The sequence below is a fragment of the Lemur catta genome, chromosome 1, assembly GCF_020740605.2.
Source record: "Lemur catta isolate mLemCat1 chromosome 1, mLemCat1.pri, whole genome shotgun sequence".
NCBI lineage: Eukaryota > Metazoa > Chordata > Mammalia > Primates > Lemuridae > Lemur > Lemur catta.
Genome location: NC_059128.1, coordinates 111569851 through 111583562, shown reverse-complemented (window position 1 = coordinate 111583562; position 13712 = coordinate 111569851). Strand labels below are relative to the sequence as shown.

At 53.7% G+C, this 13712-nt stretch overlaps 1 protein-coding gene across 1 annotated transcript; it reads left to right on the top strand.

The window, feature by feature from the left end:
* Positions 1-1800: 1800 nt before the first annotated feature.
* On the top strand, positions 1801-12878 carry PEX11G (peroxisomal biogenesis factor 11 gamma). The gene is made up of 5 exons (XM_045547235.1): positions 1801-1886; positions 4271-4459; positions 6544-6722; positions 9411-9473; positions 10000-12878. The coding sequence occupies exons 1-5, from the start codon at positions 1827-1829 to the stop codon at positions 10220-10222; spliced, it is 714 nt and encodes a 237-aa protein (XP_045403191.1). The 5' UTR covers positions 1801-1826; the 3' UTR covers positions 10223-12878.
* The last annotated feature ends 834 nt before the right edge of the window (positions 12879-13712 follow it).

Genomic DNA, 13712 nt, shown 5'->3' with positions numbered 1-13712 from the left:
TTCCACTCCTAGGTATACACCCCAAAGAATTGAAAGGAGAAAGTCAAGTACATGTGCACAGATGAGCACAGCAGCACTTATTCACAATCACCAAAAGGTGGAAACAGGTCAAATGTCCAACAACTGATGAATGAATAAACAAAGTGTTTATCCCTGCTACAGAATATTATGATATATGGGGCAACTTGGATGAACCTCAAAAACATCATGCTCAGTAGAAGAGGGCAGACACAGTGGTCACATAGTGTATGATTCCATTTATATGAAATACCAAGAATAGGTAAACATAGAGAGAGACAGAGAGAGCAGAAGAGCGGTTGCCAGGGGCTGGGGGATTGAGGAAGCAGGTGATTGCTTAATGGGAACAAGGTATAAGGAAGGAAAAATAATTTTCCCTCTACTTTTCTTAGGTGGGACGTACCCCTTGTAAGCAAAGAATTATCAAGGAAAAAAACCAAACAAATTTATTAACATGTATACACAGGCAATATCCTGAGAAATGAGTCATTCTCAAAGAAGTGTTAAGTTTAGAACTCTGGCTCACATAGCAACTTCAGCACAGAACAGTACATTTTTGGAGACATGACAAAGGAAGGAAAAGGACTTTGACTCTCTAAGGACAGCAAACTGGGGTCAGGCAGATAAATGGTAAGTAAAGGGTAGTTAGTAAAGCTTGTTATATAGGTTCCTTTGGTGCCATCTGAAGATGTTGCCTGACAAGAGTCTAAAGGTATCTCTGGTGACCAACCTTTGTCCTTCCTGGCAATGAGGAGAGGAAGGCACCTTTGTATATTTGTGTCCTGCTTTTAGCCAAATTGGTGTCCTGTATTGGCTTCTCAATTACCTTAGGCTCAAAATAATCCTTATGCCAAGGTGGCATATTTTGGGGTGGCATATTCTGGTCTCCTCCAAAGGTCTCCTTTGGGGGTGATGAAAATACTTCGAAGCTAGCAAGGGGTGATGCTTGTACCACAGGTGAAATGTACTACTAAATACTACGGAAATGTGCATTTTAAAATGGTGAATTTCATGTTATGCTAATTTCATCTCAATAAAAAACAAAACCAGGAAATGGGCGTTAACTTTTTGAAAAATTTTGATTTTGGGGGATGAGACAATACATGCCTATTGCCCAAAATTGAAAAGCTACAAAATGATATAAAGGTTAAAATGTAACATTTTCTCCAAGTCACCCGGGTTACTCTCTCTAGAGCAGCTCGGGTTACCAGATGCTTGTCTATTCTTCTACAACGACCCCATGCATTCTCTTAATGCATTCTCTTAACGCCCAAAGATGCCTTATTGTGCCGTTACAACAGTCCTACACGTTCACTCTACTGGGTGTCCCAAAAGTCGCCAGACATAAGGAAAATGGAAACTGTAGCTAAGTGTACCTTTATTTACAAAATATTCACTACAAAATTTTACAAAATTTTTCCTTTGTAATCTCCATACAAAGCAGACAACACAAACAGGAAAACTAAAAAGGAAAATTCCTCCTTGTACGACTGCTAACAGGTTAGTGGTTTCGCTTGGATTATTTTTTGTGTGGGGGGGGGTGTAGTTCGTTAATTTTGAATTTTTTTTTTTTTTTTTTTTGTGGGTAGATGGTCAAGCTGCCGCGGGGACAGAGTGCAGAAAGCTCCGAGGAGGATCATCCTGGGTCCACAGACCCGGGAGCACACACGTGGCGACCCCCTACTTCCAAACGTAGTTCCACCCCTCAGCGGACAAAAGCCAAGCCTGGGACAAATGGCCGCGGCCGCGCCTGCGCAGACCGAGAGCGCGGCGCGCTGACGACGCGGTGACGTCACGGCGGAGTTGCCATGGCGTCGCTGAGCGGCCTGGCGTCGGCGCTGGAGTCGTACAGGGGTCGCGACCGCCTGGTGAGGCTGGGGCGGAGCGGAGCCTGAGTTCCTGGAGTTTGGCCGGAGTTCGGAGACTGGGAAACTGAGGCCAGAGAGGGGGGCGGGATCGCTCAGGGTTTGCCCAGCGCAGAGGCCCTGTCTGAGCTGGTCTCAAACATGGTCCCCCCGCCTTGGACATTCAGGTTGTTCCTGCCAATCCCACCTGGCTGGACACTTACCTGCCTGATCTGTCCAAGCCACTGACGTTCGTCTCTGTGTTGATCCGAACTATCTCATATAGGCATTTGGGATGTTGCAGGACTCCCGCTGTGGCCAGACACTGAGGTTCCGACCACATCCCCTATAGCTGGGCATTTAGGTTGTGCAGCTAACCTGGCACCGGGGAACCCACTGTGGCCAGGCCCCTGCTGTGCCAAGCCATGATGGGTTCCAGCCAGATCCCCTGTAGTTGGTGTTAGGGTGGCGATGCCGGTGCACACGGGTTTTGAGAAAGATTTCTCCAAAGATTAGGGTAGCAAGAAAAGATTTATTTACTTTTCCCTTGGAGAGGGTCGGGGAAAGGACCAGCACGGAGGTGGAAAGAGAAAGAATGTGTTGGCTCCGAAAACCAGCTACTGGGACTTTTAAAAACGGGGTTGTAAAATGACAGGGTACAGTTGAGAAGTTGCTGCATCTGTCCTTCCTTTCTTCTTGGCAGCAGGTAGATAAAAAAAAAAAGTGCAAGGATGTCAAAGTCCAAGAGTTGGCTCTTCTGCCTTTCCTTGGAGAAGGGATTAATTATCACAGGAGATGTGACTCTGTCCTCCAGATAGGGTTCAGGCTTGGAGCTCACACCCTGCTGTTCGCTCAGGAACTCTTTAGGCTGTAAAAAACAGATTCTCAAAAAAAAAAAAAAAATTTTTTTTTTGAGAGATTGACATCTCTTGTCCGTTCATTCAGCTCTTTTCAGAAGTTGTGTAAAACAGAGCTCCTGCAGACTGCCTATTATTGGGAGAATTCATAGGATTGATCTTTAACTGTTACTGGGGAAATTGTGGAATTAGGCGTTTTCCTGTTATTTTTGCAAGGCTGCCCCTTTCAGTTGGTCATTTAGACTGATCCTGTAAATGTCCAACCTGGGTGGACATTTATATATCAACCAAGTTCCCATGTTTGGACATTTAGGACCTGACCAGGCCATTGTAGTTGGACACCGGGTTTTCCCAAACAATCTCATATGTGGATTTAGGATATTGCAAGACTCCTGTGGCTGGACAGTTGGGGTTCCAAACAAATCCCCACTGGTTGAGCATTTATGTTATTTTCTCTGGGCCCCTAAAGTTGGACTCTTAGCTAGTCCTGGCCAGTCCCTTATAGGTAGACATTTAGGTTGTACCAGGGGGTATAGTGGTGGCTAGGCATTTAGGTTCCAACCAAATCCCTTATGATTGAGCACTCAGGTTTTAACAAATCCCCCTTCAAGTTGGGACATTTAAATTGCAGTGTTTTGCCATCACAATAGGGTTGAAAAGGAATTGCAAGTGAAAATAATATATAAAACAAGAACAAGCAGTTTCTGAAAAGCAGATGAAATAATTTTTTTTTTTTTGAGACAGAGTCTCACTCTGTTGCCCGGGCTAGAGTGTCATGGCATCAGCGTAGCTCACAGCAACCTCAAACTCCTGGGCTCAAGCAATCCTCCTGCTTCACCGCTTCTCCCGAGTAGCTGGGACTACATGCACGTGCCACCATGCCTGGCTAATTTCTTTCTATTTTTAGTAGAGACGGGGTCTTGCTCTTGCTCAGGCTGGTCTCGAACTCCTGAGCTCAAACAATCCGCCTGCCTCAGCCTCCCAGAGTGCTAGGATTACAGGCATGAGCCACCTCGCCCGGCTGCAGATGAAATAATTAATGATAAAAGGGTGGTGAAGCTGACTTAGTTCATGATGCTCCCAATCACCTCCTGAATGGGTTTCTTCTCTCTAAAGTCATTCAAGCAAATTATTGTTTTGTCTGCTGGATTGAGGCCTGATCAACCTTCAGTCCAGCCAGGGGCTTTGGTCCAGGGGGCAGATGCAACTATACATTTCAGCCTTGTCCTCCTACCTGATGAGAAAAGGAGGATCCAGGAGGTAGGAAATAAGGAGTTTTGTCTTCTTTGTCCCTGTCACATCTGTCCCCAAAGGCTGTGCCCCCCTGTGACATGAGCCAGCACTCTCCACAGTGCCTTTGGACAATGATGTCATTTTTCTCCATTTGTCCCACCTACAAGTATGTTTTTAATTGTTCAGCTTTTACTGGAAGTTTATAGATTGAGTGTCTTCGTCACTCACATTCAATCCAGCGGGGCCCACGGCCAGATCAGGGGAGATCTCGCTCAGTCCTGGAGGGGCGCCATGCTGATGGCTTCTGGTTTCCTGCAGATCCGAACTCTGGGGTACTGCTGCCAGCTGGTCGGTGGGGTCCTGGTCGAAAAATGTCCTGCCAGTTCCGAATTGGGGACGCGCCTGCTGGCAGTGTCCACCCAGCTCAGCCACTGCAGGACCATCCTTCGACTCTTTGATGACCTGGCCATGTTCGTCTACACTAAGCAATACGGCCTGGGGGCAGAGGTAATGGGATTCATGGGGCTGCAGGGAGTAGGGGTACAGACCTCAGGAAGTCCAAGGCTGTGGCCTCAGTCGGCATTTTACAGACTTGTCCCAAAGTGCTCGCTGTGTAGGCAGTTGATTATTTTTTTTTTATTTTACTTTCTTCTTTGAGACGATCAGATGTTCTCATTTTGCTTTAAAAAATTTAAAAATAGCTAACACATTCACACATTCCAAAGGAGTATATAATTAAAAAATCGCCCTCCTTCCTGAGTCTCCAGGCACCCAAATTTCCCCCCTCAGAGGCAGGCACCATGGCCAGCCTCTTGTGTCTCTTTCGTGAGATTTCCTGTACCCACACATGCAAATACAAATTGTTTACATACATAGTGCATTTTTTCACTTAACAGTCCAACTTGGAGATCATTTCTTTTTTTTTTTTTTTTTTTGAGACAGAGTCTCGCTTTGTTGCCTGGGCTACAGTAAGTGCCATGGTGTCAGCCTAGTTCACAGCAACCTCAAACTCCGCGGCTTAAGCGATCCTACTGCCTCAGCCTCCCGAGTAGCTGGGACTACAGGCATGTGCCACCATGCCCGGCTAATTTTTTCTATATATATTTTTAGTTGGCCAGCTAATTTCTTTCTTTTTTCTTTCTTTTTTTTTTTTTTTTTTGAGACAGAGTCTTGCTTTGTTGCCCGGGCTAGAGTGAGTGCCGTGGCCTCACCCTAGCTCACAGCAACCTCAAACTCCTGGGCTCAAGCGATCCTCCTGCCTCAGCCTCCCCAGTAGCTGGGACTACAGGCATGCACCACCATGCCCGGCTAATTTTTTCTATATATATTTTAGTTGGCCAGATAATTTCTTTCTATTTTTAGCAGAGACGGGGTCTCGCTCTTGCTCAGGCTGGTCTCGAACTTCTGACCTCGAGTGATCCTCCCGCCTCGGCCTCCCAGAGTGCTAGCATTACAGGCGTGAGCCACCGCGCCCGGCCTGGAGATCATTTCTGATCAGTGCAAGAAGAGCTATTTCATTCTTCATGGCCTCAGAGCACTCTGTTACACAGATGGACTGTGATTTATTTAACCAGTCCCCTGTTGATGGACATGGAGATGGTTATTAAGATTTTGCTATTAAGACAGTATTGCAGGCGGCAGCCGCACCCTTGCAACATCCCACGTGAGTGTCAGCTGATCTAGAGCAGCGGTCCTCACCGGGCCATCTTGCCCACCAGGGGAAACGTCTCAGAGACTGCACGACTCCTGTGGCTGGCTGAGCTGCCCTCCCAGGGGTCTCCCCTCTGAACTACCTGATGCTCAGATGCTCTCCTATGCAGCCCCATGTGCCCACACCCTGATCACCCCAAATCAGGAATGTCTATCTGGACCTGTCTCCCCTTTGACACCCATTTCCTCCCTCTTTCTGTGATCAGGGCACCCTCTGATGCATCCCTGAGACCCCTCCCTCCCTCCTCCCCTCTGCAGAAGATCCCCCAGGCAAGGGGTTGGGATGCCCTCTGCAGCGCATATCCCTTGGCCAGAATAAGAGCCCCTTTTGTTGGGTCCTGTGTTTACATGTCCCTGTCTCTCCATGCCCTGGTGAGCTTCTCCTCCTCCCCAGAGTCTAGCTCAGAGCTCACCGCTTCTTCAGAAACACGGTGGAATGAGCACATTGGGGAGGGGGCGGGGGGCACCCTCATGGGGAGGGGAAATGTGCCAGCATGCACCAGAGGGTCCCAGGCAGATTGGGGGAGCTGGAGAGGAGTTCAGAACCCAGAGGCAGGCAGGATCACTGCTCGCGGGGGGGCTCCCCAGGGGCGGGGATGCAGTCCGAGGAACCAGGCCTCGGTGCGGAGCTCCTGCAGCCTCACTGATCCTGCCTCACTGGGTGCAGGCGATGGTTCAGAACTTGGGGCGAAGGGTGTGGGCACAGTGCAGGACCGAGACCCCTCATGGGTTCACATGGGAATCTCTTGGGAACTTAAAAAAAAATTCCCAGTGCCCAAAGCCTTTCTCCTGCGGGAGAGAAAGCTGCCTGGCATGGCCACAGTCCTAAAACAGGCCCTGGGCAGGTCAGAGCCGAGCCCCACCTCCCCCTGGCCCTGCAGGAGGAGGACGCCTTTGTGCGCTGGACTTCTGTGCTGGGCAACCTGGCCGACCAGCTCTACTACCCCTGTGAGCACGTGGCCTGGGCCGCCGATGCCAACATCCTCCACGTGGACTCCTTCCGGTGGTGGACACTGAGCACAACCTTCTGGGCCCTCTCCCTGCTCCTAGGGGTCGCCAGGTAAGTGGCATACTTGGCTGGAAGGGACCACCTGATGTCCCTGGGTGGGGTCTCTTGAGCAGGACTGCAGCAGATTGCTGTAGGCTTGAGGTGTAGGGGTCTTTGCCTCTTTGAGTTTTCTTCCTTTTGTTGCATTTGTTTCCAATAACTGCTGTAACAACCATGAACCCAGTGGCTTTAGACAACACGGTTTTATTATCTTACAGTTCTGAAGGTCGGGAGTCTGCAACAGGCCTCGCTGTGCTAAAATCAAGGTGTGGGCAGGGCAGGCTCCTCCTAGAGGCTCCAGGCAGAATCTGTTTCCTGGGCTTTTCTGGCTTCTAGAGGCCACCTGCATTCCTTGGCTTGTGGCCTCTTCCTCTGTCTTCCAAGCCCATCACTCCAACCTCTGCTTCCACGGTCACGTCGCCTTCCATCTCTGACCCTCTCTTCTGCCTCATGTAAGGACCACCCGGGTGATCCCCCATCTCAAGATCCTTAACTTCATCCCATCTGCAAAGTCCCTTTTGCCAAGCAAGGGAACAGATTCCCAGGTTCCAGGCATTAGGGGGTGGGCGTCTCGGGGGGCAGAGGGAGCCACAATTCTGGTGAGCAGACCCAGGAAGAAGAAATAACTCCAGGTCCTGGAGCAAAGCAGCGGGGTGGCTGCCTTTACCCAGGTCCCCGAGTCCTGCTGGCATTGCTGTCAGGTGACACCCCAAAGAACACAACCAGCAGTTTCCTGACTGGCTCTGGGCTTCTGAAAACCATATGGTTTCTAGAACTTTACAAGAGTGGTTTCCTCCCAAACATTTCCCACTTTGAAAATTTGCTGAGTCAGAACACCTCCCCAGACACTTCCCCCACCCCCCTGCCCCCAAAAACTCTAGGAGGAGCAGGGCCCCTAGTTCGCACGTTTTAGTGGCCACAAAGGCCTCTTGGATTCCTGGAGCGAGGAGTGGCCGTTCCCAACCTCAGGGGATTGGTTCTGGGGGCAGTGTCCACGTCTGCTGTGACCTGTTCCTGGGTGAGGCCCCGACTTTCAGAAGTTCTCGTTTTCCCCTGATACGGACGTTCTAATTATGTGCTTATCGTGACAATTTGGGAAATGGATGAACCTCAGAGTAGAAGGTTCAATTCACCCGCCATCCAACCCAGAGACCCCCACTGTTTAGACTTCGGGGATTCTTTTCCAGGCTTTGAGCTCACACTCTGCCACTGTGTCGTGACCGTCTCTGATCTTATTTCCTGGCTTTGGCTCCTACTTGGACTGCCTGTGGTGCTGGCCTTCCCGGTGTGCCGGGGGACTCCGCGGTGGCTGCCTAGGCTGGGCTGGGCTTTGGGGGCTCCAGGGGGTCAGCTGTGTCACAGCTGCTCTTCCTCAGCCTTCCTCCTGGTACATTGTGACCTCTGGCCCAAGAGACTCCCTGTTCCTGTTTTAGGGGCAGCCTGAGTTCTATTCTTTCTCTTCTTCTTTTTTTTAATAGACTTTTTTTTTTAAAAAGCAGTTTTGGTTCACAGCAAACTTGAACAGAAAGTACAGAGTGTCCCCACACCTGGTCCCCGCGTGCACTGCCTCCCCCCCCATCAGTGCCCCACAGAGCAGGGCGCTGGGTACGTACCATCGAGGCACCTCTGTGGACAGACCATCCTCACCCCAGGTCCACAGTTTGTATCAGGGTTTGCTCTTGGTGACAAACATTCTCAGGGTTTGGACAAATGCACAGGGACACGTAACTACCATTATAGGACCGCACAGAGCAGTTCCGCTGCCCTAAGCATCCTCCATGCTCTGCTGCTGTTCCGTTCATTTTGTGAGTGTGCAGTTTTTCTCTCATTTCTCTGGCTGCGGTGTGAGCGAGGGTGTGCAGGCGGGGGCGTGTTCGGTGTGTGCTCTTCACGACCAGCTGTCTGTGCTCAGGGCCCTGGGCTGTCACCTAGGAGGTTGCTAAACCAGAGATTCCTGAGCCCGGTGCCCAGAGCTTCTGACTCAGCAAATCTGGGAGAGCCCAGGAATCGGGATTTTTGCCTTAGTCCCCCAGGGGACCCCCTTGTACCGTATCACAGGTGCTGCCCTGCGTCCTGTCCCCTTGGGACATGGAAAGGCACATGATGGCCAGAGGAGGTGTGCCCAGGCACCGGACCTCCTTGTTAGGAAGCCTGGCACATTCACGCCCCCTCCTGCCCCACGGCCCAGAAAGCAGGATGCAGGCTCCTAGTGGAGCTGCCTGGGTGGGCAACACCCGTGGCCCCAGAGTCCCCAGGGAGCCCCTTCCTCAGCCCTGGGGGCCCAGAGGGTCATCCAGACCCGCCCTAGACAGGTCCGGCCAGTGTCTGGGGTGTGTGTATGGGTGGGGCAGGCGTGGTGCCAATTGGGCCTTTTCCATACGTACCAAGTGAGACAGCTGAGGCACAGAGGGAGGCAGCGTCCCCACCGCCAGCCACCTGCAGGCCTGGTGGTCCCGTTAGAGATGCAGGACACTCCTGAGTCTGGCAAGGACGGCCTGGGCAGGACGGGCCGTGTTAGTGATGAGTCCCTGGGAGCTCCTGAGGCATGGCTGGGAGGGTGTGGGGACCCTGGGGCCAGGAAGAGCGCAGGACACTAGTCTCGGCATCGGCAGGCCCTGGCAGGACCCTGCGGGGCTGGCGTTGGGGAGCTGACGCCCTTGCTCTGGGTGGGGTGTCTTCCCATGGATTCTGGCGTTGCAGGTCCCTGTGGGTGATGCTGAGGCTGCGACAGAGGCTGCGGAGCCCCGCAGTAGCCTTCACCAGGTACGGCACCCACAGTCACCCTGCAGCAGGCGGGGGCTCCCGGGGTTTCCCAGCCGGGGGCCGCTGAGTCCCCCCATGCTCAGCCCTGCCCCGAACAGGCCCAGGTGGGTGGCAGTACCTGTTCAGGTGGGGAAACCAAGGCTTGCTTAAGTGAGGACTCTAGGGCTGGGCCTTCATGGCCACACCCCCTGTAGGGAGGATGGTCAGTCAGTTTCCCCAGGACAGTGGCCATTGTCACTCTGTCATCCTGCGAAAGAATGTGGGTAGAGCCGGGCCTGGAACCTGCCCACCAAGCAGCCCTCGCCACCCTCCCCGCCCATCTTGGGGGAAGGGGGAGGACTGAGGTGTGGACTTGCAGCTTTGGGCCCCACTCCGGGTCCTGTTCGTGCTGTGGGCTCCCTCTGGGCAGTGTGACCCCTGCAGGAGCCGCTCGCTTCCTTGCCAGAGGGTGCCCGAGGGCCAGGGGATGCCAGCTTGGGCAGGGGGCCTGGAGGCGGGCGTGAGCGGCTCCTTTCTGTCCCCACAGCCAGCTGCCCCGTGGCAAACAGAGGGCGGTGTCAGCGCAGCTGCAGTTGGAGGCGCTGACGGTGCTTAGCAACCTGGCTGACCTGGCCAACGCCGTGCACTGGCTGCCCCGGGGTGTCCTGTGGGCCGGCCGCTTCCCGCCGTGGCTGGTGGGCCTCTTGGGCACCGTCTCCTCGCTGCTCAGCTTGTACCAGGCAGCCCAGGCTGATGCTGCCACCCCCTGACCCCGACGGAGGGCCCCTTCCCACAGAGCAAGAGTCACCAGGGCAGGGGCCGGGACTCCCAGGGGCTGGTGTGAGACGCCCCCAGGGCCCAGCGTGGGCTCAGTGGGGGAGGCGTCTCTCTGCGCCACAGGGGAGGCCCCCGGGGCTCCTGAGACCAGCCCTGCTGTGGCAGAGTTTGCAGAGGCCGCCGAGGGCCTCAGCCGCGCCTGCCATCCTGTCTGCCGCCGGCGTCTCGTGCCCAGACAGAGGCGAACGGGGAGAGACAGCGTCGTGCCTTGGGAAAGCTGAAACAAGAATCGATTAAATAGCATGGTGCTGAGCCGGGCTCAGGTGTGACAGATTATTACCCTGGTGGCTGCGGGCCCACCGCTGGCTCCCTCGCACCTGGGGACCGAGCTGCCTTCGGAAACGACCCTTCCCAGCCCGCCATCCAAACACCCTCAGCCCGGGGAGGCCTCTTCGTCTCTGAGCAGGCGCCACCCGCTGCCCCCAAGCGGCCTTCAGCCATCAAGGGCTGTTCTCCACTCCCCAGAGACCTGGACACACAGGCCAGAGGTGCCACCTGCTGCCAGGCCACTGTGAGCATGTCATTGGCTCCAAGCTGGGGCCGACGTCTCTGAAGACGCACTAGGCTCCCGCCTTGCCGAGATGGGGTAGGATGGGACACGCTTGGTTTTTAGTTTGACGGCTGGGAATGACGTTTGAGAGGTCCTGCGTGTGTGGCCTGGCACAGGCGTAGGACAGAGCCCGGCCCAGGAAGACCCAACACAGCGGGCAGCGTGTATGTCCTCGCAGCTCACGTGATACCAACCGAGTTGTTTTTTCACAAGGAAGCCATCAGGTGGCTGAGCAGCTGGGGGGCTGGGGCTGCTCGGGTGACACAGGTGCAGGAGGGACCCCGCCTGGTCTCAGGCCCAGTGCCCTGCCCTGGGCATCTGCGGCGGCTCCTGCTGCCCAGGACTCAAGTGGGCTGGCCCGGGCAGCTGCCCCTCCTCTCCGGTGGGAGGTGGGTGCACGTCCATCCTGGCCCTAGGTGGGTGCCTGCTTCCCAGCAACCAGGAGTCCTGGGGACGCCACCGGTTCATCCCTGTAAGGCCGTAAGAGTGGTGCCCCCTTGTGGGGAAGCCACATGGACAGCTGGGCGCAGGACCACAAGGAAGAAGAAAGCCAAGTTCAGAGGTGGAGCCCGGGCTGGGAAGACACTGACTGCAGTGGGGGCGGGGGTCCAGGCATAGAGCAGGTGGGAAATATGCTTCTAGAAAGGGAGGCCCACCTTGCGCAGCCCTCTTGGGCTGGTCCAGAGGCTGTTTGTGATGGTTCTGAACGTCTTACTGAAATACTCAGGTGCCATACAACTACCCATGTAGGTCGTACAGTTCAGTGGTTTTTGGGATATTCGTAGAGTCACACAACCATCACACTCAATTTTAGAACATTTCCAGCACCCCAGAAAGAAGCTGCAGCCATTAGCTGTTACCTCCCAGCCCCCGTGCCCCCAGGCTTGGTAACCACTCATCTTTCTGTCCGTGTAGCTTTGCCTGTTTTGTTTCAGTGGTTCTCAACCTTTCGGGGGCTGGGAACGGATCCCTTTGTGGCTCCCTTAGGGACCATGGGCTCTCTTTGCAGAACATCCCATTTCAGGGTTCCCCCAGGGCCTCTAGGGGCGTGCTGGGAAGACTGGGGACATCCCAGGGGAAGGGTCAGTTGGGTAGAGGTCGGGGAACAGCTGGGCTGGGGGTAGGGTCCAGACCAGGGATGGGGGCAGCCCCAGGCCCCCCGAGAAGCTGGTGTCCCTGCAGGCAGGGGCTCCCTTTCTGTGTCCGTGCCCTCACAGCCCCTGCCTGCCCCTCCTGGATCCTGGCGTCTCCTGTGGCTGGCACTTAACCCAGGGGTATGGGTCCAGAGGGCACCGTAATGTGTGGAGGTAGGTGTGTGTGCCCCTGCCCCGTGACCAGGGTCCCTGCTTCCCTCTGCTACTCAAAGAGCCTCTGACCCTAACACAACTTGGACACCACTGTGTGCGTCTGGTCAGGTTAGAGGGTGAGGGGGACTTCAACATCCACTCACTGTCAGAAGAAAGGATAAGCAAACCACAGTCCATCCACACAACTCCCACACGGAAGAATCAAAACGACACTGCTGAGTGACCACCACCAGGCAGGGGAGCCACCTACCAAATGATACCACATTCTAGAGCAAGCAGTGTCAAGCTAGAGTGACCAGAAACTGGCCAGCAGCTGCCCCCGGGAGTGAGGAGAAAAGCAGGAGGGGAAACCCTGTCAGGGGTCAGAAAATGTCCCAGATCTCGATCGGGTGTGGGTTACCCGAGGGCATCCAAGGTCTGCCTATTCTGATGGGAGCTGATGACACAGCAGGTGTAAGGGAGCAAAGCCCTTCGTGGGGGGTGTAGCTTGATGCCCTGGGGCAAGCGTGCAACAGGCCCTCCCCTCGCAGGCGTTGGCAGGCCTGGTGTGTAAAGGTGGTTCCTGCTTGTATCTCGGCCCCCAGACCAAGCCAGCACTTTATTTGATGTCCAAAGAAACGGTGCTCCGCCCCCACACAGGGCCACTCTATGTTGTGTGCGTTTTACCACAATGGAAGAAAAAAATGAATTTCAACGAATTTGGAGTTGTTTTTTTTTCTTTTTAAATGTGGCTACTAAAAATGGAAAATTCCACATGTGGCTTACGTGTTCTTTGTGTCGCACAGTGCTGGCTGAGAGCTGCACCCCTGCACTCCCAGCTCTCTGGTGATCGACTTTGTACCTAGTTACCTCTTGATAGGAAACTCCTCATGTCTCCTCACTGGACCAGGACTCAGGCAAGGTGGAAACTATGATTTGCCAACCAGAGCTAAGCTAATCTCTGCAGCCAAACAGAGAAACCTAAAGTTGCACTCAAGGCGGGAGGATCGCATGAGGCCAGGAATTTGAGACCATTCTGGGCAACATAGCGAGATCCTGTCTCTAAAAATAAAAAAATTAAAAAAAAAAAAGCCTAGTGCAACATGTACGCCTGTAGTTCCAGCTACTCGGGAGGCTGAGGTGGGAGGATCGCTTGAGCCCAGGAGTTGGAGGCTGCAGTGAGCTATGATTGTGTCACTACACTCCAGTTTGGGTGATGAAGCGAGACCCTGTCTCTTTAAAAAAAAAAAAATTACAGTCTTGGTCATTTTGGATTAAAAAAAAAAAATCAGTAAAGCCGGTTTCTGGAAACTCCAGAAAGCCTGAAGTATAACCGGTGGGCAGCTTTCCTCTGGGAGTACTTCAACACCCAGAACTGTGTGCATTTCCCTGGGGCCAGCGGCTCACCCTCTTCAGATTGGGGCAAAGAAAGCCAATTGCTGGGGACTGGACCTGAAGTATTTTTTTCTTTTTTGAGACAGAGTCTCGCTCTGTTGCCCGGGCTAGAGTGCAGTGGTGTCATCCTGGCTCACAGCAACCTCAAACTCCTGGGCTGGAGTGATCCTCCCCCCTCGGCCTCCCAGAGTG

Bases quoted from the DNA above. Each gene is read 5' to 3' on its own strand.
- PEX11G (XM_045547235.1), top strand. From the start codon at position 1,827: ATGGCGTCGCTGAGCGGCCTGGCGTCGGCGCTGGAGTCGTACAGGGGT. The intron at 4,460-6,543 runs GTAATGGGATTC...CTGGCCCTGCAG, and splicing joins AATACGGCCTGGGGGCAGAG to GAGGAGGACGCCTTTGTGCG. The intron at 6,723-9,410 runs GTAAGTGGCATA...CTGGCGTTGCAG, and splicing joins CTGCTCCTAGGGGTCGCCAG to GTCCCTGTGGGTGATGCTGA.